The sequence below is a fragment of the Diabrotica undecimpunctata genome, chromosome 9 (assembly GCF_040954645.1).
Source record: "Diabrotica undecimpunctata isolate CICGRU chromosome 9, icDiaUnde3, whole genome shotgun sequence".
NCBI classification, from domain to species: domain Eukaryota; kingdom Metazoa; phylum Arthropoda; class Insecta; order Coleoptera; family Chrysomelidae; genus Diabrotica; species Diabrotica undecimpunctata.
In genome coordinates, this window is record NC_092811.1 from 81,294,511 (window position 1) to 81,321,203 (window position 26,693).

The following is a 26,693-nucleotide window of genomic DNA, read 5'->3' on the forward strand; positions in this document are numbered from 1 at the left end:
GTTTTGACGGTATTTTATTTTCTTCCAAATTACTCATTTTACTTTAAAGTACCGCTTCACTACTCTACTATAAAAATAGGTACTTATATACACCTACTACACCCTAAAAAGGACGAGAGTTGTACAACAGACGAAACAATCGAAATCAAATTATTTAACAGCCAATGCTAAATAAGCATAAAAACTGAATTTATTGTGATTGCAAAAACCGTTCACATGTTTTAAATCAGATTTTTGCTGATTATTTATTTCGCTAAATTATTAAATAACACCAATACAACCCACTACCATCAATTAATTTTTAACGATAAACAGAAGTGTAATATGGTGACAAGTTTGAATTTGATCTACTTTGTCGATAACAGAAACATATTTTTAAATAGCATGAATCATTTTTCAATGATTGTGTGGATTTAAGAAATACATTACTAAACAACTTTTTAAAGTATATATAAAAGAGATTACAATTATTAATATGACATAGGGTACTCCTTATTTTTCAAATTATATGTCCTTGTAAAGGCATAACTTTGAATATTGGGTAAACCTACATTATACGATACGTCAGAAGAAATAAAAAAATTAACATGTTATAATTTCACTGTTTAAATAAATATTCTGTACTCGTACTATTGCAATAAAATATTAAAACCAATAAACGATAACTGGTTGAGCAGTGCTAATTGAAACAACAGATCAGTAAAATGTTATTCATAAAGGTAGTGTAAAATATATATCGCCGCTTATCTGGTTCGCTAGTAATAAAGTTACCAGTATTTAATTGCAAAGCGGTCTTCTTAGGTGAAAAAATACTTTACGATCTTTTCTTTAGTAGGATGTATCCCCTTGTCATCTATGATATGACTTAAAAATTCCACTTTAGTTTCGAACAACTTACACTTATTTACATTAATTTTTACATCAGAGTCATGTAAACGTTTTAACACTTTTCTGACATTCTTGTAACAATCTAATGACTCACCATATACTAAAATATTATCTAAGTAACATTTAGTATTTTGTAAATCTGCCAAAATGCTGTCCATCACCCACTGGTGATGAGCTGATACCATAATACGTTAGTCTATGCGTTAGTCTAAGGCAAACAAGCCTATATGGTTTTTTATTACTAACATTTCTTGTGTATTTTTACTGAACTTTAGCTGCTGATAAGCACATGTTAAATCTATAACAGTAAAATAGTTATGTCCGCTTAGACATGCGAAATAGTTTCTGGTACTTGGTGGTAAAGTGCAATGATCACTATCTAAGACTTTGTTTCATATTTTTTTTAAATCTACACAAATTCTTAGTTCCTCAGATGCTTTTTTGGAACTACCTCTGTAGGACTGGCCCAATTACAATAACTGACTTTTTGTAAACTTCCTAACTCCACTGGTTTTTTTAAGTCCCATTCGACTTTATCTTTTAGGGCAAAAGGCATATCACAGGCTCTATGAAAAATGGGCTGCGCATTTTATTTTAAATTTAAATCAATTTCAAAATGTTTAATGAATGAATTACTATTCTCATCAAAACCAGATCTAAATTATTTTTATATTTCGGATAATAAACTTGAAGTTTCAAGGTTTTTTCAATTCCAGCTGTTCTCCCATAATTTTTACTCCTTAACCGGTTAATACTTTTAACCAATACTTAACAGAATAAACATTTAAAGCTGATAAAAACTTCTTAAAATCCTGTATATGAATTATTGTACGACATGCACTCGCATCAATGTCAAATAACATTGAGTTACCTACCACCTCTAATACTACTTTCTCTGAAGCTGAACTTTCAGATTTTAATGAAGACAAGAATCCCAAAAATAATGAATTTTCTTCCTTTACTTTATCTTGTATATCCCCTTCTTCAAACAACATAACTTTAGAACGACAGACAGTACTGGTATGTCCCACTTTCTTAAAACTTAAACATTGCCATACTTTGGCTGGACATTTTATTTAGTCATGTTCTCTACCACATCCAAAGCATGACTTTAATGGAACATAACATCACGTCTATCAGCTTGATAACCACCTTAATTTTTAATTGTAGCTTCTTTCTTTCTGAACATTACTTTATCTAACTTTTCTTCAATTGCAGCTACATTTTCCGATTTCATCCTTCTAACTTGACCTTCTGTAAGTTCTATTGACAATGCTGTTTCATAACCTCTTTCGAAGGAAATAACATTTTCTGCTAGGAGTTTTGTACACTTTTTAGTTTTGACACAAAACTTTTATTATTCTCCTGCGTCTCTTGATTTGTGTTGTAAAATTTATACCTTTCAGCGATAACTAACCGTTTTGGACTATAATGTTTAGTCAGAACTCTTTTCAACTCCTCAAATGTTTTTGAACTGCTGCTAATAAGACTTTTAAGGCACTGTTAACTTCTCTACCAATTAGAGTAATCAATAATGGAACTTCATTGTCTTCTTCCACTACATTACAGAAAAATAACTGCCTAAGTCCCTCTAGATAAAACGTGACATCACTTTTAGCAGGATCGAATTATTCAATGGCCCCAATTTACGACATTTTTTGACGGTTACGTGGATTCTTTCTCTGACTCGTCGCCAAATATTGGTCTTTTATTATTAGCTGGAGTTTTTAAGTTACATAGCGAATCAACTAAAAGTTTGTGGAATAAAGAAACGGGTCGTAGTCTATTTTGAGCAAGAATGTCCTTGGAAGTATTTACAAAATTTTTTTAAGTAATACGTGTTGATAACAAAACTACTAGACAGGATAGGAGACGTACTGATAAACTTGCTGCAATACGTGAAATTTGAGAAAAATGGAACATCTTCCAAAATTTTTTAACCCTGATGAAAATGATACCGTCGACGAGCAATAAGTTGCCTTTAGAGGCCGCTATCCCTTCAAAAGGTCACTTTAAAAATAATTCAGATTTATGCGCCAACATCTACACACACAGACGAAGAAATGGAAGAATTCTATGAACACCTCACAGAGTCCATGACGTATCGAAACACTACTTACACGATTATAATGGGCGATTTCAATGCGAAAATGGGCAAAAAACTAGAAGAAAACGAAAGCTGTATTGGAGCATTTGGACATGGAGTAAGAAATGAAGGAGGAGATCTATTGGTTAACTATCTAGAAAACAACAAATTATTTGCCATGAACTCTTTCTTTAAGAAAAAACCACATAGGAAATGGACGTGGATGTCACCAGATAGGAACACTAAAAATGAAATTGACTACATACTAACAAACAAAAAGAACATTTTCGAAGACATCACAGTAATAAACTCAATCTCTACTGGTAGTGATCACAGAATTATACGGGCTGAAATAAGTATTAAACACAAAAAAAAAATCGAAGACAATATGTGCACTCTAAGAAAAAAGTCCACCCAGAAAAATTAAAGAAGAATAAAGCACAATACCAAAACAAATTAAGAACAGCTGAAGAACTAAAGCTAACAGACCTAAATCTAGATCAACTAAACAAAGCCATCACTGAAGAACTTCTAAAGACTAGCTTAGAAGTAGCACCAGCAAAAGCAGACAACAAATCAAAACTAAGTGCCATATCTTTAGACATGCTACATCAACGGAGAAGCCTACTACAAGAAAATAAAAGAAATACAACTGAATACAAAACCCTTAATACAGAAATAAGAAGACATATAAAACAAGATCTCAAACGATATCAAGAAGAACAAATCTAGATTATAGAAGAAAACAGAAACTTAGGACCTATCAAGTCCCACCTAGGAAGAAATAAAATCATAGAGATGGAAAATAAACAAGGTGTAATAAAAAAAAGCAGAACCCAAAAACTAGACTAAACAACAAATTTGATGCATACCAACCAGTTGAACAGGCAGGATTTAGAAAGGGGTACAGCACAACCGACCACCTTCACACCTTTAAAATATTGATAGAAAAGACCAATGAATACAACCTTCCAATATACCTAGCATTTTTTGACTATGAAAAAGCGTTTGACAACATAGAACTATCGGCAGTGGAAGAAGCGCTAGTTAATTGCCGAATAAATTTACGGTACAGAATGTTAATCCACAATATATATCAAAACGCCACTATGAGAATTCAGCTAGACAGAAATTTGCAAACTCCATTAATTAGAATTTGTAGAGGTGTCAGACAAGGGGATACAATCTCACCCAAACTAGTTACTCTGGCGTTGGAAGACATTTTTAAATCTATAGACTGGGACAATAAAGGGATTTGTATAAACGGGAAATATTTAAATCTCTTTAAATTTAAATAGAAAAAACATCTCTTGAGAAAGAAATAAAAATGAATCTAAAAAAAATAAAATAATGACTAATACAAAAAACAGATCAGTAATTACCATAGGTGGAACAAACATAGAACACGAGAATATATTTGCTTAGGACAAGCTATCAGAGCAGACAAAAGTAACCAGACTAAAGAAATAACCAGAAGAATAAGAATGGGTTGGGCTGCATTCGAAAAACTCTCATATACTATCAAAAACCAAGAAATACCTTTAAAATTAAGAACGAAGGTATTTAAAGCATGCGTCCTACCTGTTCGGACATATGGTGCCCAGACGTGGACATGTACCAAGAGCAACTTAGATAGAATAAAGAAAACTCCAAGAGCTATGGAAAGACAAATGTTGGGAATATCGTTGAGAGATAAAAAGAGGAACGAGTGGATAAGATGCAAAACCGAAACAACAGACGCTGTCGAACATGCATTGAAATTATAATGGAAATGGGCTGGGCATAACCAAAGATATCAGGATGGAAGATGGAATAAAGAAATTGGCCGCTGGAGACCATATACTGCAAAAAGGTCAAGAGGTCGACCGCAAATAAGATGGAAAGATGACATTGAGCAAAGCGCAGGTCCGATATGGAAAAGACAAACAGAATACAGAGACAAATTGAGACAAATAGGAGAGGCCTATATTCAACAGATGAATAGATTTTGGGCTATAGATAGATAGATAGATCCCTTCAAACAGTACATTCCAAGCAAACCAGCGAAATATGGCATAACAATTTGAGCTTTATGTGACAGTAAAAGTTCGTATGCTCTAAAATAGCAGATCTATACAGGAAATAAAGCAGGTGCCGCGCCGGAACGGAATCATGGAATGCGTGTGGTGTGCGACTTGTGCAGTGATTTGAAAGGCCACAATATTACTTGTTATAACTTTTTTTCATCATACAATTTAGGAAAACTACTTCTAAAAAAATACAATGCTGGGGAATATAAAATATAAAGAAAAAATAAGTCAGAGCTTCCATCACAAATTGTGAATAAAAAAGTTTATAGTTCGTGTTTTTACTTCACGCAAGATACCACTGTTGTTAACTATATTCCTAAAAAGAATAAAACTGTTATTCTTAGGAGTACTTTGCATCATGATAAGGCTATTAGTGACGGAAATGACAAAAAGCCCCAAATTATTTTAGATTACAATTCCAATAAGGGAGCAGTGGATACTCTAGATCAGCTTATTGGCACATATAAATGTAAGAGGAAGACAACTCCCTGGCCTATGATTGTTTTTTGTAATATGCTTTACATTTTTGCCTACAACGCGTTCATGGACATCAATAAATCCCCAATGGAACACCAACAAACTTACAAAACGGCGAATTTTTCTTGAGAAATTGGAAAAAACACTGGTGAAACCACTTATCCTTTCCAGGAAAAATTTACCAAGAACTCAAGGCTCACAAGAACTGGTAAGAAGAACACGAACAGAAGCAAGTAGAGAAGATGGAAATTCTAGTGAACCGTCTATGGACAATCCAACTCCGCCTGCTAAACGAGCACGCTGTAAATTTTGCTCTAAAAATGATAACAAGACTAATATTTTATGTTGTATATGTCACAAACATATTTTTAAAACCTATTCTTTTTATTACTGTCCCAGTTGTAAACTAAATTAAATTTTGTAGGTATTTGTTCTTAAGCTTTTCTGGAAAAGAAAAAATGCCATTTATTTTTGTCAATAAGGTTTAATTTAGATTAGCAACATAATTTTTGTTTAATTAACTATAATTTTTTGTTAATAAAGTTTTGTTTAGCACCATTACCTTATTTTATTTCGGATAAGGACCGTAAACCATATTTGGGTCATATTGACCCGACCAGTACATTTGCATAGTTGACTCGAACGGTACAGCAGGGTTACAATGATCTTTGACGTTAAGGAAAATTAAATTATACTAATGATAATAGTTTTTTTTTTAACATCCAATGTTTATTGCAATCTATCTCATTATAAACAATAAGCAATATGTATGATTTATGTACAATAACATAGTGGGAAGCTGCCCAGTGGCGAGCACCCAGGTAAAATATAATATAAATATAATATATGATAATCAATTAGTTTAAACTTTCACTTAACAAACAGAGTTTAATACAGGTAAACATCACTGACACACATATGAGAATTACAAGGCTAGAAACACAAAGTAAGGAAATATTTTTCCTGATTTACTAGAGGTCCAAAGGGTCTGGTCGTTTTAATCTTCTTACGTGTGAAATGTTGAGCAGATCAGTGGCCAGCGAATTTGGATGGCAGGATAGTCTGTTCTTGTATACAGAGTTTACAGCAGATATTGCTTCGCAAACTGTTGGTAGCTGTAAATCGTGGTGTAATCTGTGGTTCGTGATATACCAAGCGGCATTACAGATCTGGCGCAGTACTTTCGATTGAAAACGTTGAAGTTTTTGTATGTTGGTATTACTTGCTGTAACCCAGATTTGTGCTGCATATTGCCATACCGGTTTTAAAATACATTTATATATCAGAAATTTGTTCTCCAGGCTAAGATTTGATTTTCGACTCATGTACCAATACATTTTCCTGTAGATTAAGCTGAGTTGAAGGCGTTTTTTCCAGATGTGGATGCCCCAATTTAGTCCAAATGGATTCCTAAGTATTTAACGACGGTATTAACTGGTAGTGGAGTGTTGTTTATAGAAACTGGTGGCGCGACACCTTTTTTTAAAGTAAACGTTATTTGTGTTGATTTTAAACTGTTAACTTGGACTCGCCACAGCTTAAGCCAGCTCTCTAGTTTAAGTAGGTGATTTTGTAATACCTGGGCTGCCTTAGCTGCTGTAGAATTTGAAGCCATGATAACTGTGTCATCGGCATATGTAGCGATTGTTGTATTGGTCGTCGTTGGGAGATCTGATGTTTATATTAAGTTGAGGGTGGGTCCTAGTATGCTTCCTTGTGGAACTCCGGAACAAATTGGAAACAGGTTAGTGATTTCCCCACCTCTTTTGACTTGAAAGAATCGATCTGTCAGGTAGGATCTTAAAAGTGAACTTATGGGATGAGGAAATATAGATTTAATTTTGGAGATAAGACTCACATGCCAAACTTTGTCAAATGCTTGAGAGACATCTAGAAATGCAGCAGTACAGTAATTTTTTTGTTCAAGCGAATTTCTGATAGTCTTTACCACCCTATGAATTTGCTCGATAGTACCATGTTGTTTCCTAAACCCAAACTGATAATTCGGTAAAACATTACTGTCATATAAAATAAGCTCCAGTCTTCTCAGAAAAAGCCGTTTAAATACTTTGGATATAATAGGCAACAAGCTAATAGGGCGGTATGAAGATACTTTCGTGTGATCCTTATTAGGTTTTGGAATCAGAACAATTTGAGCAACTTTCCATTGAAGTGGAAAATAACCTGTTTTTAATATTGAATTAAATATATAAGTAATTAAACTTACGCCTTCGTTGGGTAGATTTTTTAGTACTAAACTAGATATTAAGTCATATCCAGGTGACTTTTAATTTCCAGATTATCAATTATTTCTGTGATTTCAGATTTCTTAACAGGTTTAATAGGTGGAGCCATTTGATATGGTGCATTTACGACTTCATGGATAGCTTGTTCTTCTTCAACTGAGACTTCCCTCTGATGCGGTTAAAATACCTCGCATAGATGATTTGCAAAAGTATATGCTTTATCTATGTCAGTTTTAGCCCAAGTGCCATTTTGTTTCCTGATTGGCATATTTATTTGTTCGTTGTGTTTAAGTTTTTTTGTTAGTTTCCACAGCGAATAGTTTGTATCATCTGCAGGTGAGAGGTTCTTTAAATATTTGTTGATTCCACTGTCTTTATGTTGGATCAGTTTTCTTTTGAGTAGTCTGCAAGCTCTATTCAGATTTGTTTTATCTTCTGGATGCCTAGTGAGCTGCCATATCTTTCGCAGTTTTCTTTTTTCCAATATGAGTGTATTTATGTGTGCAGGATAGGACTCGGAGTTGTCTTTGTAATAAATTTCTGGGGTGGACGTCCAAGCAGCTTGCTGAATAACTGTAGTTAAGTGAGCAACTGCATTTTCTATGTCACTATCACTTTTAAGAGACAAGTTTAGATTGATGGATGTTTTTATTTCTTCTCTATATCTGTTCCAGTTTGTTCTTTTATTAGAGAGTGTTAAATGTTTAGAACAGTTATGAATTTGGCTTTGTAGATCTATGAAGAAAGGGGAATGATCTGATGAGAGGTCAAATGAAGGAGAAATTTGGAGGTAGGTATGTGATATTCCTTTTACTATAGCAAAATCAACAAGATCAGGAATTTTTTGTCTATCAGTAGGCCAATACGTAGGCTCTCCAGTAGAGAAAGGAATTAAATGAATCTCATTAATACTTTTTAATAATTCTCGTCCACGTGAGGTTACGATTCTGGAACTCCATTTATGATGTTTGGCATAATAATCTCCAGCAGAAATGAAACGGTGTCCTAAACCATGTTGTAGCCTAGCATCTTAAAGTATTCAGTAAAATGATCAGCTTTAATTATTTTATTCGGTGGACAGTAAACAGCAGATAGAATAATCGAGCCTTGTGAATGTTCGACCGACACTGATGTGGCTTGGATGTTAACTTTACTAATTTTATTTGTTTCATGATGCTTAATGTTATTTCTTATAATAATTGCCGTACCTCCGTGGGCTTTACCTAATGGATGTTGAGTTACATAGGTTGAATATTTGGGAATATGGAAATGGCTCTTATTAGTCATGTGTGCTTCGGAAATAAACATAACATCTAGATTATGATTGAAGATAAATGTTTTAACTTCGTGGAAATCAGTAGTTAATCCATTGGCATTCCAACAGCACATCTTTAGTTTAGTGTTGAAGGTTAAGCTTAGATATCAGAGAAATTATGAGATCAAACATCTTATCCATTCTTTCCATTAACTTATGAACTAGTAGTTGATAATAGTATGATAATAGTAATATGTAGAAAAAAAAAGAGTAATAAATAGAAATAGTAAGAATAATAAATAAATAAAATAATAGTAATAAATAAAAATAGTAAAAATGTTAGAAAATTGAATAACTCATATAAATATCAGAACCAAGAAAGTCAAATATTAAAGGATATTCACGAAACACACTGTAGACAAAATATAAATTAAGTTTACCTAAATTATGCCAATAAAAGTAAGATAGCAAATAAACATAGCCTCCGAAGTTAATATTTTCAAGCACATACATGATTAGGTTTATCTGATGACGCACTATACTGTTAACTTACAATCAAGTTTAATGAAAAAACGTTGTTTCAGAACTGACTGATACAATGTTTTAAAGAATAAATCATGTAAAACATAAAAAATAACCAATGCTCGCTAATAAGCCAATTATTAGTCAATAATATAAGTACGTCTTGAAATATTAAAAGTTTCCTCAACAAAGGTTTTTATTTTTTATTGCAGAATATTTCTGTAGTACCATATGATGACATTTTATATAGCATTATGGATATCACTTCTACTAACAACAGTTACGTCTTGGAAACTAAAAGCGTATCCTTATGCCGATCTAAATTTTGTAAGTACTGTTATTTTTTTTAGTTGTTTTTTAAACTCTTTCGATATTGTTTTCTACCTTGATATTTATTTGTTTATCAATTTCTAGTCAGTATTGTTTCATTTGAACGGCCATTATCACCTGTAAGGGGAAGCATATTAATGGGCGCCTGATAAAACTAAGTGTCGCTTATCAATAAAAATAAGAAAAATTATTATTAAAAACTTATGGAATTTCATTAAATAAAAAAATAAATATTCTGAACATATTAAAAAATCATTATTTTTAATTTCTTTGAGGCTTTACAGCAGAGCAAAGTTTTTCGAAAATATGTTTAGTATTAGAATTTGACATCCAAATCTCCTTTTCTTTTTTTCTAATTATTTATCTTAGCTTTACACAGCATATTCTGTTTGCAGTGTATCACATTCCAATCGCCATTTCGTCTTGTCATATATCGTCCCTCGTATGGTAAAGTAACGAATCTGCAAAATTGAAATTTTACAGGAGAGTTAAAAAACATTTCAAGTTAATGTGAAAAATAGGGATATTAACCTAAATAAACAACATTTTGTATTAGATTCTATAAATGTGTTTTTATATAATTCTTCTTCTCATATCGCCCTCTCCTTTCGATGGTTGGCGATCCAAATGACAATTGTAGTTTTGGAAAGTGCTGCGCGAAAGATTTCTGCGGATGAGCGGTCGAACCATCTCCTCAGGTCTTTCAGCCACGAGTTCTGGCATCTTCCTACTGATCTTCTGCCCTGTACTTTTCCTTCCATTATAACTTAAAGTAATTCGTATCTTTTGCCTCTCAACACATGACCCAAGTATTACATTTTCCTCTCTTTGATTGTTCTTAGTAATTCTTTTTGTTTACACATGCGACGATGTACCTCAACATTAGTAACTCTTCGTACCCATGTAATTCTCAGCATTCGTCTGTATATATACATCTCAAAGGCATCTATTCTTTTTTCTATTTCAGAGTCCATTGTCCTACTTTCACAGCCATACAGTAAGACAGAAAAAACGTAACATCTGATCATTCGGATTCTAAGCTGCAAACTAAGGTCTGATCTTGTAAAAATGTTTTCATGCTCATGAATGCTTTCCTTGCTTGTTCGATTCTTGATAGAATTTTTTCTTTTGGATTACACTGACTATTAATATTTGCTCCCAAATATTTTATGGAATTTACTTGTTCTATTATTTGACCCTTGGCATACACATGTACGTTTATTGGTGTCTTTGAAAATACTAAAGTTTTAGTTTAGGAAACGTTTAGATGAAAACCGAACATCTCGCTGTGATGAACTACCGCATTTATTATATTTTGTAGTTCTTGTCCGTTGCTTGCTATTAAGACGGTATCATCAGCATACCTGATGTTGTCTATGCTGATTCCGTTAATCTTTATTCCGCCTTGGACCTCGTCTAATGCTTCTCTAAATATATACTTCGAATATAAATTAAACAGTAGCGGTGATAAGATGAAACCTTGTCTCATTCCTTGTCGGATTTGTATATATTCGGATGTTGTGTGCTCTATTTCAATTGTTGCCGTTTGGTGCCAGTATAGTTCTGAGATAATTCGCAAGTCTTGTTCGTCAACTCCAGTTGTTCCCAGAATTTCGATTATCTTTTGATGGTTAACGCAGTTAAATGCTTTTCGATAGTCAATAAAACATGCGTATACATCTACATTCATGTCTCTACATCGTTGCTTTAACACATTTAAAGCAAAAAGAGCCTCTCGTGTTCCCAATCCGTTTCGAAATCCGAATTGAGTGTCACTCATCTGGAACTCGCACTTCTTGTAAATTCGTGTATGGATAATTCTGAGAAAAGTTTGAAGGACATGAGACATCAAGCTCAATATTCGATAGTCATTGCATTGTGAGGAATTCCTTTTTTTTTGGTACTGCTATGAATGTTGATTTTAGCCAGTCTGTTGGTATTTTACCTGTGTCCTATATCTTATTAAATAGTGCTGTTATTAAGTCTAGGCTTTTACTTTCATTATCTTCAATTAGTTTTAGTATTTCGACATTGATATTGTCTGTACCGGTGTCTTTTCCATCTTTCTGAGACTTAACTGCGTGGATCACTTCTTCTTTGGTTATTTCTGGGCATTTTTCATTTATTCGATTATCTGTGGATGGTGGAGAACAAGGTCTATCGTCGTCAAAAAGAGTTTTCTTTCGCCTCCCTGCACTTTTTTCTAATGATTTTGTTGATTTGCTTGTATTATATTGGGCTGGTTTTATGTTTTCGTCTTACGTCCGTGAGGTCCATGATCTCTTGCATTATCCGTTCGTGTTTTTTATTGTGTTTTATGAACCCGATGTCTTCTTTTTGTATCTTTGTTATTTGTGTTTTTAGAGCAGTCCATGTTACTTCAATGTCTGTCTGTACCAAGTTTTCGATCGTTTTTATTTCTTCCTCAAGCTTGATACTTATTTCTTTTTTCTGTTCAGGATTCTTCAGTTGTGAGATGTCTATTTTTCTTGTCACTGTTATTTTTTGACTTTGAGAAATCTATTTAATCTAAAACCCATTATAACTAGATTGTGGTCGTTTTGTATATCAGCTCCAGGGCATGTTTTCGTAGATTGTATGTACTTCTTAAAGGTGTTATTAAGCAAAATGAAGTCAATTTGATTTCTAACAATTCTGTCTTTTCTGTCTGCAGGTGATTTCCATGTGTATAGCCTTCTAGGATGTTGTTTGAAGAAGGTATTGGCTATTAACAGATTGTCTTCTACACAGAATTGTACAATTCTATCTCCTCGATTATTCCTGGTACCTAGACCGTATGCTCCTATGTGGTCTCCTTCAGCCCCACGACCAATTTTAGCGTTAAAGTCACCCATGATCATCGTTATCTCACTTCCCTCTTTTTGTCAGTCGCATTATTTCATCTATGTTGTTATAAAATGTTTCGATTTTTTTCGAAATTATTATATAATTAATTAATTTTTATATAATTAACTTAATCTAAATTGCAATATCCTTTATCAAAGCAAAAAAACGCAGATTCGTTAGTTATCTATTGTAAACTTATCCCTTAGTCCAATATACTTAGGCTAATGTAAAGTATTGAATATACTTTAGTATTTATTTTAAGCAACATTTTCTACAATTAATTTAAAGCTTATATGCGAAAAATTGATATAATTCACATATTAATATCATAGGTACTAACTACTAATAATAATTTTTATTGACAGCTACTGGGAAACATAATACAAAATAAAAAAAAATATGAAAATACCAAAAGCATGAACAAACCCAACACTCAAAAATTACAACAAAAAGCAATATAATTATGTTGTGTCGTCATATTCAGATTCTTCTGAAATATCTGGTTTAAGCAGAGTATCCCTTATAAGAGTTTGGGTAGAAAGGCTTTCATAAAATCCATAGTATGCACGTGGAATCTGTAGATCTTCGCATAACGTTTTCAGGTCTCTGTATTTGGCAATGGAAATGGGGAGTTGATTAGTATAAGGTGTAGCTAGTTTAAAGTTTGATGGACGACCTCGTTGTAATTTAATCACATATTTGACAAAGATTGTCGTTTCTTCATAGTTTGTTTTAACGAATACAGCATTTAGATCTGTTACGATCTGAACTTTAAATGGGTGAGGTTTATTGCGAGCTGTTTTTATAACTTGATTCCAACCTTCTGTTGTGTACACTGAAACGTTTGTTATGTTATTATAAGTCTAATTTATTGTTTTTATTTATTTATTAAAGGTTCTATTTATACCACTCACAAATTTATGAAAGTCTTTATTACTAATTTATCTTACACGAACAATTATACAACTTATTATAATACGGGAGTTACATTTTAACCGCGGCGCCGATCTTCAAAAATTAACTAACTGTTCCTCCAAATAAAATGTCCCATTTATATATAAAATGCCGTTATCTAGAAGGATCTGGCGATGAGTCGATGACCTTCCACCCATTAGACGACAAGGTGACTCATAGACTGGTTTTTCAGCGAAGGGACTAGAGGTTTCTGCCGGCAGGTAATCAAGTCTCGCCGAAATTACTAGAACAGAAAAGATATTAACAATAAATATGTTTACAGTTTTGAGTCATATGACACGTCATTATTTATCGTAACACGTTCTTAACTTTTTGCTCAATATTAGCGTGTATTGAATCACATTCCATTTGACCATGTTCCGGTTCAAAAAATCTATGGTCAATTTGTTATATGTTTGGATGCCCTTTAACACTAGAAGCGTTGATATTTCTGCCAGTCCTATAAGCGCGAACGGGTCATTTTTGACCCATATGATCCAAGTCGAAAATGTAAAAGAAAACCTGAAATAAAATATCACATATTTATTTAATAATTAATAATAGTAATAAACAAAGTGAAAATCTAATATAAAATATTACTAGATAGTGCTTTTACTTACATAATGAACATAAAAAATATTGTGTGGAAAGAATGTTTAACATACTGTTTTACATATTTCTTATTATTATTAGCGAATTAAAAAAAAACATGCTAAGTCATACAATATTTATTTTAAAGCAATTTAATCGATAACACAATAAATTCTTGAAATAGTAAATTGAATATATTTGTTTTAAAGTCAATAGCATACAAAATTTTAATGTAAAATCATTAATGTTTAAATTGTTTTTATTTATTTATGTTTTTGTTAGTAGTTAGTGTTACCAGTCCTAGCCCTTATGCAAACTTCAATTCGCGTGGGCATGCCCTTAAACAAATTGTCCACATTTTGTTGTGGTAGGTCCATTCTTCAAGATCAGCTTATACTAGCTATGCGATGTTTTGTGAATTATCCCGGCGAGTTCTAATTGGTTTAAGATTATCTCACATATGCTTTATAGTGTTAAGGTCAAGTGAGCAAGCAGACTACTCCAGAATAGTAATATCTTCTGCTTTAAAGAAGTGTGTCGTTACTCTGCTAGTATGTGAAGGTACATTATCATACATGGAAATTAAATTTTTTGCCATTGCACCTCTTCTGAACCTAACTACAGTTTTTCAAATCAAATAAATATATCTGCGAGCTCTTATTAAAATTAAAAGAGTTTTTGCACCGATTATAATTCCGCCCTGGAACATGACACTTACTTCTTTATTTCTGTGAACAGATCCGACAGTTTCTGTTCTTGCTTGTCTTCCTCACCTACTAAGTACACACATTCGTCGGTCGTCTGATTTTATACAAATCCTGATTTCGTCTGAAAATATCACATTTTGTCAATTTTCAATGTCCCAGTTTTGGTATTTAAGACACAAATTTAGGCGATCAATATAGTGCTGCTTGGATATCTCGAAAACCCTTAACTGTCTAGTGCTGTGTAGTCCTTGGTCACGAGGTCTTCTTCTTATCGTTTAAACTAAAACATTTACACCTCTAGCTTCCAGAAGTTGCACTTGGAGCTGCAGGTGAGAAATCATTGGGTTACTTTTAGCTACTTGGACACTAAAACGATCGTGGTGAGCCGTTGTTACTTCTTGGAGACTTTGATCTATTCTCTTGGTCTATTCTTAAGCGTTCCTAACTACTGATACCTTTTTTTATCACTAGATGGGGAATCTGCAAACAGACGACAGAGGTAAACATTTCCGACAGTGCTGGGTTTCTTAAACTAAATCCCTTTAGAATCACGTCGACTAGCTTGGCCCTGGGTCGGACCTCGCTGCCCTCCATAGCTTTGATGTAGCCGGGACCAGCTAAACCCCACCCCTCTTATACTAGAACGTTACTTCTCCCCGATGTCCACTTTTTGCCTCAATTTGCCAAACGCCTAAATTTCAGTCTCTAGTCATCACACATCAGCTTTTGCCTCTCGCACTCATGCGACCACCACGTCCGCCTCTGCCTAACCAGATTTTTCCTTCGCTTGTCTTCCTACTATTTGTCTATTTGTCACCGTCCGTCTGCTACCCGGGTAGCGGGTAGACACTCTTTACGATCCCGGTAAAGATAGGTCTGCTTCAGGGATGCGCACCTGCCCACGCGAGCTCGGCTTTTTCTCCCAATCCTCTTCCGGAAGAGAAACGGATCCTAAGCTTTAAATCCTACCCACCAACCCAGACCTACCTAAATCCTTCCCTTCCCTCCTCAACCCGCACTGGACCAGCGTGAGGAGATAACGGTCCAAACCTTCAAGTTAATGTACAGGACAAAAAAGAAAAGGCCCCCAGTGCCCAGCACTTCCCAGAGACTTGATCACGGCAGCGATCAAACAATTAACGGAAGGGGGGGTGCTAAGAATCCCTGGGTAAGACCCGGCTGCCACAAGATGACAATTTGGCTATGCTCCTACAATATTCGAACACTGACGGACGAGAATAGATTCCCAGAAATAGAAAGTGAACTAAAGGATATATAATGGGATATCCTTGGTATATGCGAGACCAGAAGAAAAAGTGATGAGTATATAATACTAAAAAATGGCACACATTTTATGCATAAAGGTGGCGAATACACGGTAGTAGGATTCTTGGTAAAACAAAGCCTCACACAGTGTATCGAAGAATTCAAGCCCATATCAGACAGAGTAGCATATCTCATCGTCAGGATTAAGAAAAAAACCACTCTGAAAGTGATCCAAGTATACGCTCCGACCAAAAGCCACGACGATGAAGAAGAAGAAATATTTTATGATGAAATAAGAACAGCTATAGATACAAATAAAGCAAATTACGAAATACTATTAGGAGATTTTAATGCTAAATTGGGCAAAAAAGAGGAAGATTACGAACATTTAATTGGTAACCATGGCTACGGGAAAAGAAACGATAGAGGAGAAATGCTTCTCAATTTCATGAATTAACATAACATGTACTCAATGAACTCCTTTTTCAATAAAAAACCAAGCAGAAAATGGACATGGATGAGCCCCGATAAAAAGACAAAGAATGAAATAGATTATATTTTAACGAAGAATAGAAACCTAGTAGAAGACGTATCAGTATTAAATCAGTTTGACCTAGGAAGCGATCATATACTAATAAGAACAAAACTAATAAGTAACAAAAAACTAGAAAGAAAAAGAATACATGAAAAAAGATACAAATGGACATCTGAAGAAATCAAAAATAGTGAATTTAATAAAAAGATAGCGCATGTATTAAATCAAGTTAGCATGCAGCAGATAAACTCCAATGATATTGATGAGTTAAATAACCTTATTACCGAAACAGTGAATAAAAGCCTTCTGCAACTGAAAAAACCAAAAACAACATACAATGAATTAGACAAAGAAATAATTCAAAAAATAAAAAGAAGGAAGATCTTAAATAAATCTAACAAAATGGGAACCGACGAATATAGAGAACTTAATAGGCAGATTAGAAAAGGAATCAGACAACAAAAAAGAAAAGAAAACAAAAAATTAATAACAACAACTATTGAAAAAAATAAGAGTATAAAATGCTTCAGACCGACACTAGGACGACGTCAGATGATATCATTAATGGGAAAAGACGAAAATGAAATCACAACTAGAGAAAACATACTGACACGAATAGAAGAATTTTACACAGAACTTTACAGAACACATCAACAAGATGATGAGATGAGACCAGCACGGAAATTAATAAAAAATGTTGGATCAGAAATAATGCCAAAAGTAACAATTTCAGAGGTAACTACAGTATTGAAAAACATGAAGAGAAATAAAGCTGCAGGAGAAGATAGTATTACCACAGATATGATATTAAAAGGAGGTAAGGAACTAATTGCAATTGTAACTAAGCTTGTGGACAGTTGTTTACATCAGGGCAAAGTACCTAAGAGCTGGAACAACTCTAAAGTAATCTTATTACACAAGAAAGGTGATAGTCGAAAATTGGAAAACTACAGACCCATCAGCCTATTGTCACACCTGTTTAAAATACTCACCAAAGTCATAACGACTCGACTAACAAGGAAATTAGATGAATACCAACCATATGAACGGGCAGGTTTTAGAAAAGGCTATTCAACTTCCGATCACCTGTTAACCACAAAAATATTAATAGAAAAATGTAACGAATACAAGTTTCCAGTTTTCCTAGCATTTGTAGAGTACGAAAAAGCTTTCGATAGACAGCAGATAAATTAACTTAATAAAAGAAACTATGAACCAAGCTACAGCTACATACTACCTAAATGAAAATGAACACACGAACCCTGTACCATTAAACAGGGGAGTCAAACAGGGAGATATTTTATCACCCAAACTGTTCACCTTAGTTTTGGAGGACGTTTTTAAAAACCTAAATTGGAAATATAAGGGAATAAACATCAATGCTCGCTACATCAGTAATCTACGATTTGCAGATGACATAATCCTGATAGCTACTGACCTACAAGAAATGCAAACCATGCTTTTAGAACTAAATACTAAATCTTCTAAAATAGGACTGAAAATGAATTTAAACAAAACAAAAGTCATGCACTCCGAAGACACCGTGACAATAATAAACGATAAAGTTATAGAAAAAGTTGAAGACTATGTATACTTAGGACAAAAAATAATACTAAATAGGGAAATTCAAACTGAAGAAATAAAAAGAAGAAGAAAGTTAGCTTGGGCAGCATTCGGTAAACTGAACTATATACTCAGAAATCAACAAACTCAATTACATCTTAGATCTAAAGTTTTTGATGCATGCATTATTCCGATATTAACTTATGCGGCACAAACATGGACAATCACAAAAAAGAATATGAATATACTTAGAGTCACTCAATACGCGATGGAAAAAGCAATGCTAGGTATATCACTTAAGGACAAGAAAACAAACACATGGATAAGACAGAAAACCAAAGTCACCGGTGTGGTGCAAAAATCAGTAAAGTTGAAATGGGAATACGCTGGACATGTAGCTAGGAGCGATCTAAACAAATGGCACAGATCAATTTTAACCTGGAGACCATACCAACACAAAAGACCCAGAGGCAGACCTCCTATGGGATGGACAGATGATCTGAAAAGGACTGCCGGGAAAAATTGGCTACAAGTAGCGTACAATAAAAAACAATGGAAAGGAAGACTTGAAGAGGCTTATGTTCAGATGTGGACGTGAATGGCTAGACGAAGAAGAAGAAGTCTGCACCACAGTCGACACTCATCTCATTCCACTTGCACTGTCACCTACTTGTTCCTGCAACCATTTCCGCCTCTCTCACTCTCTTATTTATACTTGCCTTTACTCCTGTGTTGTCAACATCTCCTTATTTCGACTTCCACGGACCCAGTTCTGTCTTCTCGATAGCTCCTAGAACTGCTTCTAGCTCAGTTTTTTTTAGCGACAGCACCTTTCTCACATCGTTGTGGATTTTGTTCCACCAGCACTCACCTGTCACCAACTTTTCTACTATCTCCCCCACCGACTTAAACACTTTCTTTATTCCGTTTTATTTTATTCTACTTGTCTATTTCTTACCCAGTCCTTGATTTTTCTCCACCTTGGATCTAGTTCGTATATCTGTATTTCTAGCTCAGCCCGATATTGTTTCACTATCAATTTTCAAGTGTTTTTATATTTGCTGTTTTTAACATCCTTTTTGTCCTCTCTGTGTCAGGTCGTGTTTCTGCCGCGTGTCATTGTTGTTCTGATGACTGTTTTTTTTTAATTGTGCTTTTAATTTTTTTCCGATATTTTTATTTCTCTATATTGTTTGATTCAGACAACCTGCAACTCTTTTTGCTTTATTCACTTGATCTTCCACATTAATTTAGAGCTTTCCGTAGCTAGATAATGTGATGCCTTGGTGTTTCATTAAAAATAAAGATAATGGACTATGCTAGACTTGCGTGAATCACCCTGTACATTAAAATTTAGGTTTAAAAAGCCCTTATTTAAATTTAAAAGTGGATGTGTCCCAGCGTTTTTTTTTAATTTTCTAACTTAAGTACAAATTATTTTATTCCATAAGCGGTTCCACTCTGGATAATTTCAAAATTTTACCGTGTAATATTCACAATAGATTCTATTATTTTATTTGATATAAATAGTTGGAAGCTTTTAAAAACATAAAAATATACAGGGTTCTCCATGAAAAATAAAGCTTATGGTTTATACTAGGGGTGCGTGAGTCACCCTGTACATTTAAATGTATCTTTAGTAGCGCATATTTACGTATAAAAGTCGGCGTATTAAGAATCAAACATTACACACATGCAAGAAGTTATGATAAAAGTTTAAAAACTTTGATCACAGCAGTTTTACCTTTCATCCAGAGCATATGTAATCTAGGTTTTAATTAATCGTCACATAAATTGAAAGTGGCCATTTTCACACGACAAAATATTCCAAATTGTATCACCATAAAACTAAATGACATTAATTTTTCTCTAAACAACCAAATAAAATATCGCGGAATCTCCCTAGACAAAAAATTAACCTTTACAGCACGCATCGAAGACATTTTACAAAAATGTAGTAAGGGTTTAAACTTCTTGAAATGTGTTATGAGGACATGGTGGTGGCGGAACCCCAAATAGCCTTTACTTTTTATAAATAATATAAGATTCATTATAGATTATGGTAGCTCTCTATATGACTGTGAAAATAATACAATGCTCAAAAAATTAGATACTTTAAAAAACAAAGCTCTGCGACTCTGCATTGGCGCAATGAAATCAACTCCAATTGAACCATTAAGAGTAGAAACTGTGAAACCTCCGTTCAAGCTAAGAAGACAAGTATTAGCAGAAAAAATGATAAACAAGTATAAAGTAAAAAATTCACCACTTACAAAATCGTCACCCTAAATATTCCAGACCTTACAGGATCATACTGGACAAACAGAAACTCACATCCATTATGTGAAGGATTTAGAATTACGGTAGACTTTACTCCTACAACGATTAGAGTTAACATAGATGTAGATGTTTTATTTGGGTGATAATACCTAAATATTCTAAATTAACGTATCTTAATAATTAAATAATCAATCAGATATTAAACAAAAATACCAAATATATACAGCTGTTTACACAGATGATCAAAAGATCCTTATGGCATAGGTGCGGCCTTTATTGTCCCACTGCAAATACAACGCACATTAAAATTGAGTAAGAAAGCATCCATCTTTACTGCAGAAGCTTTTGCCATTATGAAAGCTATAGAATTTATAATAGGGAATAATATTACACACTTCATAATTTTTACTGATTCCATTGCAGTTTTAAATAGTCTACAATCACTTTTACAAATCAACTCCGCATATAACCATCCTTACATAGCCAAAATTATACACTCAGGCATCACATGCAATGAATAAGTTGACAAAGCAGCTAAAGGAAGCATACAGTTGGGAGAAGAAGTTACACCCTGGATGGACGAGAGAGTAAATATAGCCAAGGATGATTTATATTAAAAATGGTCTAAAGAATACAGATATTTCTGTTTAACAAAATGCGCAAGATAAACATTGCTAGAACTCGACATTCGAAAAAACTTCTCAGGGTGCCTGTCCGTTCCGAACGTTGGCAATCATTCTGACTATGATAACTTTGTTGGTAGCTATACGAAATAGCTGTGGTCAGGTCTTTTTATAACATGCTCTCAGGTTACCAAGCCAAGATATTCTTCTTCATCCTGGGGCCCTTTTTCCTTTAATTTTACACTGCAAAATACATTGAAGTAGCTCATATCTGCCTTGATTTCCCATTATATGTCCCAAGTACTGCAGCTTACGCCCCTTCACGATGTTGACCAAATCCGCGGTTATGTTTATTATCCGTAGTACTTCTTCATTGGTGACTTTGTATGTCCATAGTATCTTCAGGATCCTTTTGTATAACCATAGCTCACCAACCTGAAGTTTTGATAGAGTTTTCGCTTTCAATGTCCACGTTTCTACTCCGTACAGAAGCACTGAGTACACGTAACATTTAAGGAGCCGTATTTTTGTTTCTAAGATGAGGTCATGACTCTTGAACTCAGAGGTCATAGCCAAGAATGCACTGTTTGCCTTTCTGAAAAAACTACTGGTTTGCAAATTACAACTATCTAAGAAGTTCCATATCATATCCCGGATGAAGTTCAGATATGCTTACCATTCGACCCATTTATACAAAATACATATATAATTGATAAAAATCTTTATGATATTTACAAAGAAACGGAAAATTTAGATCATATATTTTTAAATTGTATTAAGTATACACAACAGTCAGACAATCTTAGAAAAAATCTAAGAAGTTTCGGTCCCTACAATTTTATAAATCTTCTGGCACTAAAATGATTTAGATTTATATTTACTAGTGTTTTAGATTTTATTTTATTTTTTTAGTTCAGTTCAATTAAATTGTAGAATAACTAGTTTAGGGTTGTAACCTTAAATGTCTTTCCTTTTGTTTTATATACCTCAGTTACCGTGGTCTATTCAGTATTTGTTTTAAAAAAATGGTCAGAATGACCCCTGGACGAGAAAAGTGTAACCCTTGTCAAAATGTGAAAAAAATGTTTGTTTTAATCATAACGAATAGGTCTGTCAGGGTGAGATAACATAAACTAGACTAAAAAAAGGGTCAAACATTAAATAAAATGCCCTAAATCCAAATTATTGCACTTTGTGTATCTAGTTAATTTCAATGAAACAAATTTGGATTTCTTATAGAACTTTAATCGCTGATCTAATCTACAATAAATTAAAATCGATTTTTTTTTGTACAAAATATTGCCAGACACTATCTTAGCTTCAAAAACCCATGAAATGGCAAAAGCAAACACCAACTAAACTTAGCATGCAGCAAGCCTTTTAATAAGCATAAATATTGTCTGCTTTTAATACTATAAACAGAATAAAATGATGAAAATAGAAGTTTTGCTGCTATTTGAATCTTTCTATTGTAGCGAGATTAAATAAAACGAGCGGTTCGAATATATATAAATATATTTATTTATAGTTTACAGTTCGGTACTCTCTTATCAACTAAAACTCACTCCTAACAACGTTACTTATATATAACAAAGTTACTATGTTCTAGAACATTCCCACCTCTAATTCGTCTCATCGAGATCACCCGTCCAAAAGACGGGCGCTATTGACATGCCGATTCTTACGTTTTCTAGATTCATCCTTCTAAGAATTATGACGTATCGGAGATGGGCTATTTCGTTACACAATTTACTTCATTTTTAACATTTTCTCTTTACATTTTTTTCTTTACTTCACAGCGCGATTATTTTTATTTTTGTGCAATAATTATCATACAAACCTTAATTATTTAAGGGGATTTGTTTTTTCTCCACCTATTCTTAAAAAATACAAAAAAAAATAAAAACTTAAAGGTTAACACGTTATTTTTAGTGGAGATTTTAACATATTGGTTTAAGACTCAAATAAATTTTGATTTAATATTTGGATACTTTACTTAATCAATTTCCTTTAGAGCATTTAGAGCCGTTAGAGTTTACATAAAATATCATAAAAAATATATAAAATAATAATAAGTCGTGAAATAATAATAATATCTGATAAATTAGTCCTATATTTTCTTATTTGGTTAGAGTATCGAAGAAAAATCTCAAAATAATATTAATTTTAAATATTGAAAAAATCAATTACATATCATTGCGTTAAATCTTGTTTTACTTGCTAAAAAAATGAAACACTCAACATTTTTTTGTATCGCCGTATATATATATATATATATATATATATATATATATATATATATATATATATATATATATATATATATATATACAGTGAACGGCTATCATTATTTCGAGAACCGTAGAATTTTGAGGGAAATCCCGAAACAGGTCGATTTTTGTTATAAAATACCCATGTTATAACGTAAATGGAGTAGGGATGATATCACCGGTGTAGGTATAGTGACGTAATCGTTAATTTTTTTAAATAGAAATCGGTATAATGCGACACCTCATTTAAACGAAAATTTAATTCTCTATTTAACGACAATACATTTTTAACTAAAATATTTTTTTAAGGTTACAAAAACAATTTTTTTTTAATTTAAATTCAACTAAATTACAACTAATGATTTAATTAATAATGTACTTTAAAGTAACCAAATTATGCATATTAATTATTTTAAACTAAATGTTCGAAATGCCATCCATCGGTTTTATGACAATATGCGAATCTACGGACACATTCATCAAGTACATTCAAGACTTCTGGAGTAATTAGACTAATTTCATGAATAATTCTATCTTTCAAGTTCTGTAAGTTCTGGGGTCTATTGACATAAACTTTTGATTTTATGTAACCCCACAGGAAAAAGTCCAGAGGTGTTAGATCTGGCGACCTTGCTGGCCACTCTATAAAACCTCGTCTTCCGATCCACCTCCTGGGAAAGCAATGATTTAAAAATTGGGAACTCGAAGGTCCAGCATCATTTGTTGTTCTGAGATTTTCGATCAACTTCAGCTGCAGATATGGTTTTAGAGAGCTTGCATTTGAGTGACCCGTTAATTTAATTACCTTCTGAATGATTTGTTATTTTATGTTTTTTTTGTATCTATTCCAATTTTTTCAGCTGATATTCTTGTCCACTTAGATACTGTGTTGACTTCAAGTGGACAGTTTTTGAACCAAGATCCATCCTTCCAGTTGGGGTAAATGGTAAGAAAGAGTGTGTCTGATAAAATCTTTGGTCCGCTTTTTTCCATTAATTCCATAAAAAAATAATCTAACTGTTCATAGATTTTCGTTTGATGAATTTCTTACCAGCCATTTGCTGCTTACCAAACTTTTCGAACCGCCTTGATTTGTTTTGGAAAAAATGCTTTGTTTAATTCGGCCCGTTAATTTTCCCATAACATCAAATTTTATCTGGAAATAGTGAATCTCGCAATTTACGGCCAAACTTTTTTCTGCTCCATCGGGGGTTTCCTCGTCGTAGCTTCGGATGATTTTTAATAGTTATTCGGTGGATAATGCTTTTGAACTGTGTTTTTTTTTCTCGCACTTTAAAGCTGCGTCCGCTTGGTATCTTTACCCAATCTTGCACATTTGAAAGATATATCTGTGAAAGAGTCGATTTTTATGCCGTACTCAGTAAAATATTTTTATTGTACCATTTTTGCTGTAGTATTCCACATTGACTTTACAGAAGACTCTTTGTAGTCTTCGCCATTGCCCTGGTTCCGTTATGGTAGTACATCTTTCAATCGTAAAATTTCTCACCCATAGGAACTCGGGCCCAAGAAAAACTTTTTCTTTTGTAAATATGTGAAAAATTATCAGGAACGGGAATATCGAAAAAGCTTTGCACATTTTTTAATCCCGGCGATGATGTTATTAAAAAAACAAGTTGCGCACTTGAATCACTGCGAAGTTTTAACACCTAATATGAATTTTTTTTTTGTGGAAATCTGAAGTGCAGTTTTTGTCCTTGTTAAAACATAATGCAGTCTCGCATTTTTTATACACAACATAAGTTTACCTAGTTCCTTGGCATAGCAACCTGGTAGTTTTCAGCGAAACCTTGTGTTATTCCATATGGGATAATGATTTTCCTTGTCCACACTTGACCAGATGAGCAGGTATATGGTTTATAGTGTAAGTTATTTAACATTATATTATATTTATACTTTATTAAACTAACAAATATATTTTAAATTACATTTCTTGATAGCTATAAATATACAGGGTGGAACCTCCGGGAACTCGATTTCCGTGCACCCAGCCCAATAACCGAAAAGCCCATACTCTGATTGGATTGGTAAATGCATTTTATTGGTTATACATTGTAAAATAATCGAAGTTACTCACAGATATTCAATTAATTATACTAAAGTCGTCCTCTACATCCGAGATGTCGGATTCGCTTTCGCTACTCTCCCCTGTGTTCGCGTGTATTATCAATTGGTCTACGTCATCTTGCAGGTTGTCCGCAGTCCACATCTTAGTTTCCGTTTTCTTAACAACATTGTCATGAGTGACATAATTGCGCCAATTTTGCCCTGTGACGCGTGCGAAACCGTCGTCGATCAACTGGCGTACCTCGTCGTTTTTAAAAGTGGTATTATGGGTACCTACATATCGCTTAACTTGGTTCCACACCATTTCTATAGGATTCAATTCGCAGTAATATGGAGGAAGCCTTAAAATATAAACATTATGTTGTGAAGCATACTCATCAAGATAATACTTATCGTATTGATCTTTAAAAGCACGTGCTGCTTCTAATAGCTCGGAGTTCAAATAACACTCCTCGAAAAAAATGTCTTTTTCCACTAGCCATTCCTTGATTGCAGCTTTATTCCAGGCATTGTTAGGGAATCTCTCTTTACGGGAGTGGTACGATGCATTGTCCATTACAATGGCATTCCTGCGACCATTATTTGGTAAATTTGATATTAATGTCTCCTTAAGCCACGACTCGAAATATGCGGCATCCATTTCATCGTGATAGTCGCCATCATTTTTCTTTGCCTGAAAAACACGCTGTGTGCCAGGAAGGAAACCTTATGAAAAACCTGCATGCAATAAAACATATCGTGGACCTCGTTTAGTAGGTGCTTTTAAGCCAGTACTTAAACCTTTGAGAAAAGCATCACAACTCTTTTGTATCGTAGTATCGCATCATTCGTAATTTATAGATTGGCCAACATTAACCCACTATTCGTCCAAATATATGATATTGCAATGGTCTTTTCGCAAACGTCGTATAGTTCTCAAATAATTATGGCGCCAATGAATAATATCCTCTCGCTCCACCATGATGCTTCTTCGGCCACGTTTCTTATAAACAAATCCAATATCTTTCAGAAGTCTGTATGTTTCCAACCCTCTTTTGTAGGGAGCCAGTTACAAGGCTCCCACACTGTATAAAGTAGAAAGAGACAACGGCTGTAT

The 26,693-nt window shown here is 33.6% G+C and overlaps 1 protein-coding gene across 2 annotated transcripts in view; it reads left to right on the forward strand.

Annotated features, from left to right (window-relative positions):
* The first annotated feature begins 9,564 nt into the window (after nucleotides 1–9,564).
* LOC140450185 (gastric triacylglycerol lipase-like) overlaps nucleotides 9,565–26,693 on the forward strand; it is a 153,402-nt gene continuing 136,273 nt past the window's right edge. Inside the window, exons 1-2 of one of the 2 annotated variants that reach the window (XM_072543645.1) lie at nucleotides 9,565–9,699; nucleotides 9,756–9,870. In XM_072543645.1, coding sequence (XP_072399746.1) covers nucleotides 9,775–9,870 — 96 coding nt within the window. In that variant the 5' untranslated portion in view covers nucleotides 9,565–9,699; nucleotides 9,756–9,774. The other variant, XM_072543644.1, reaches the window with a different exon arrangement.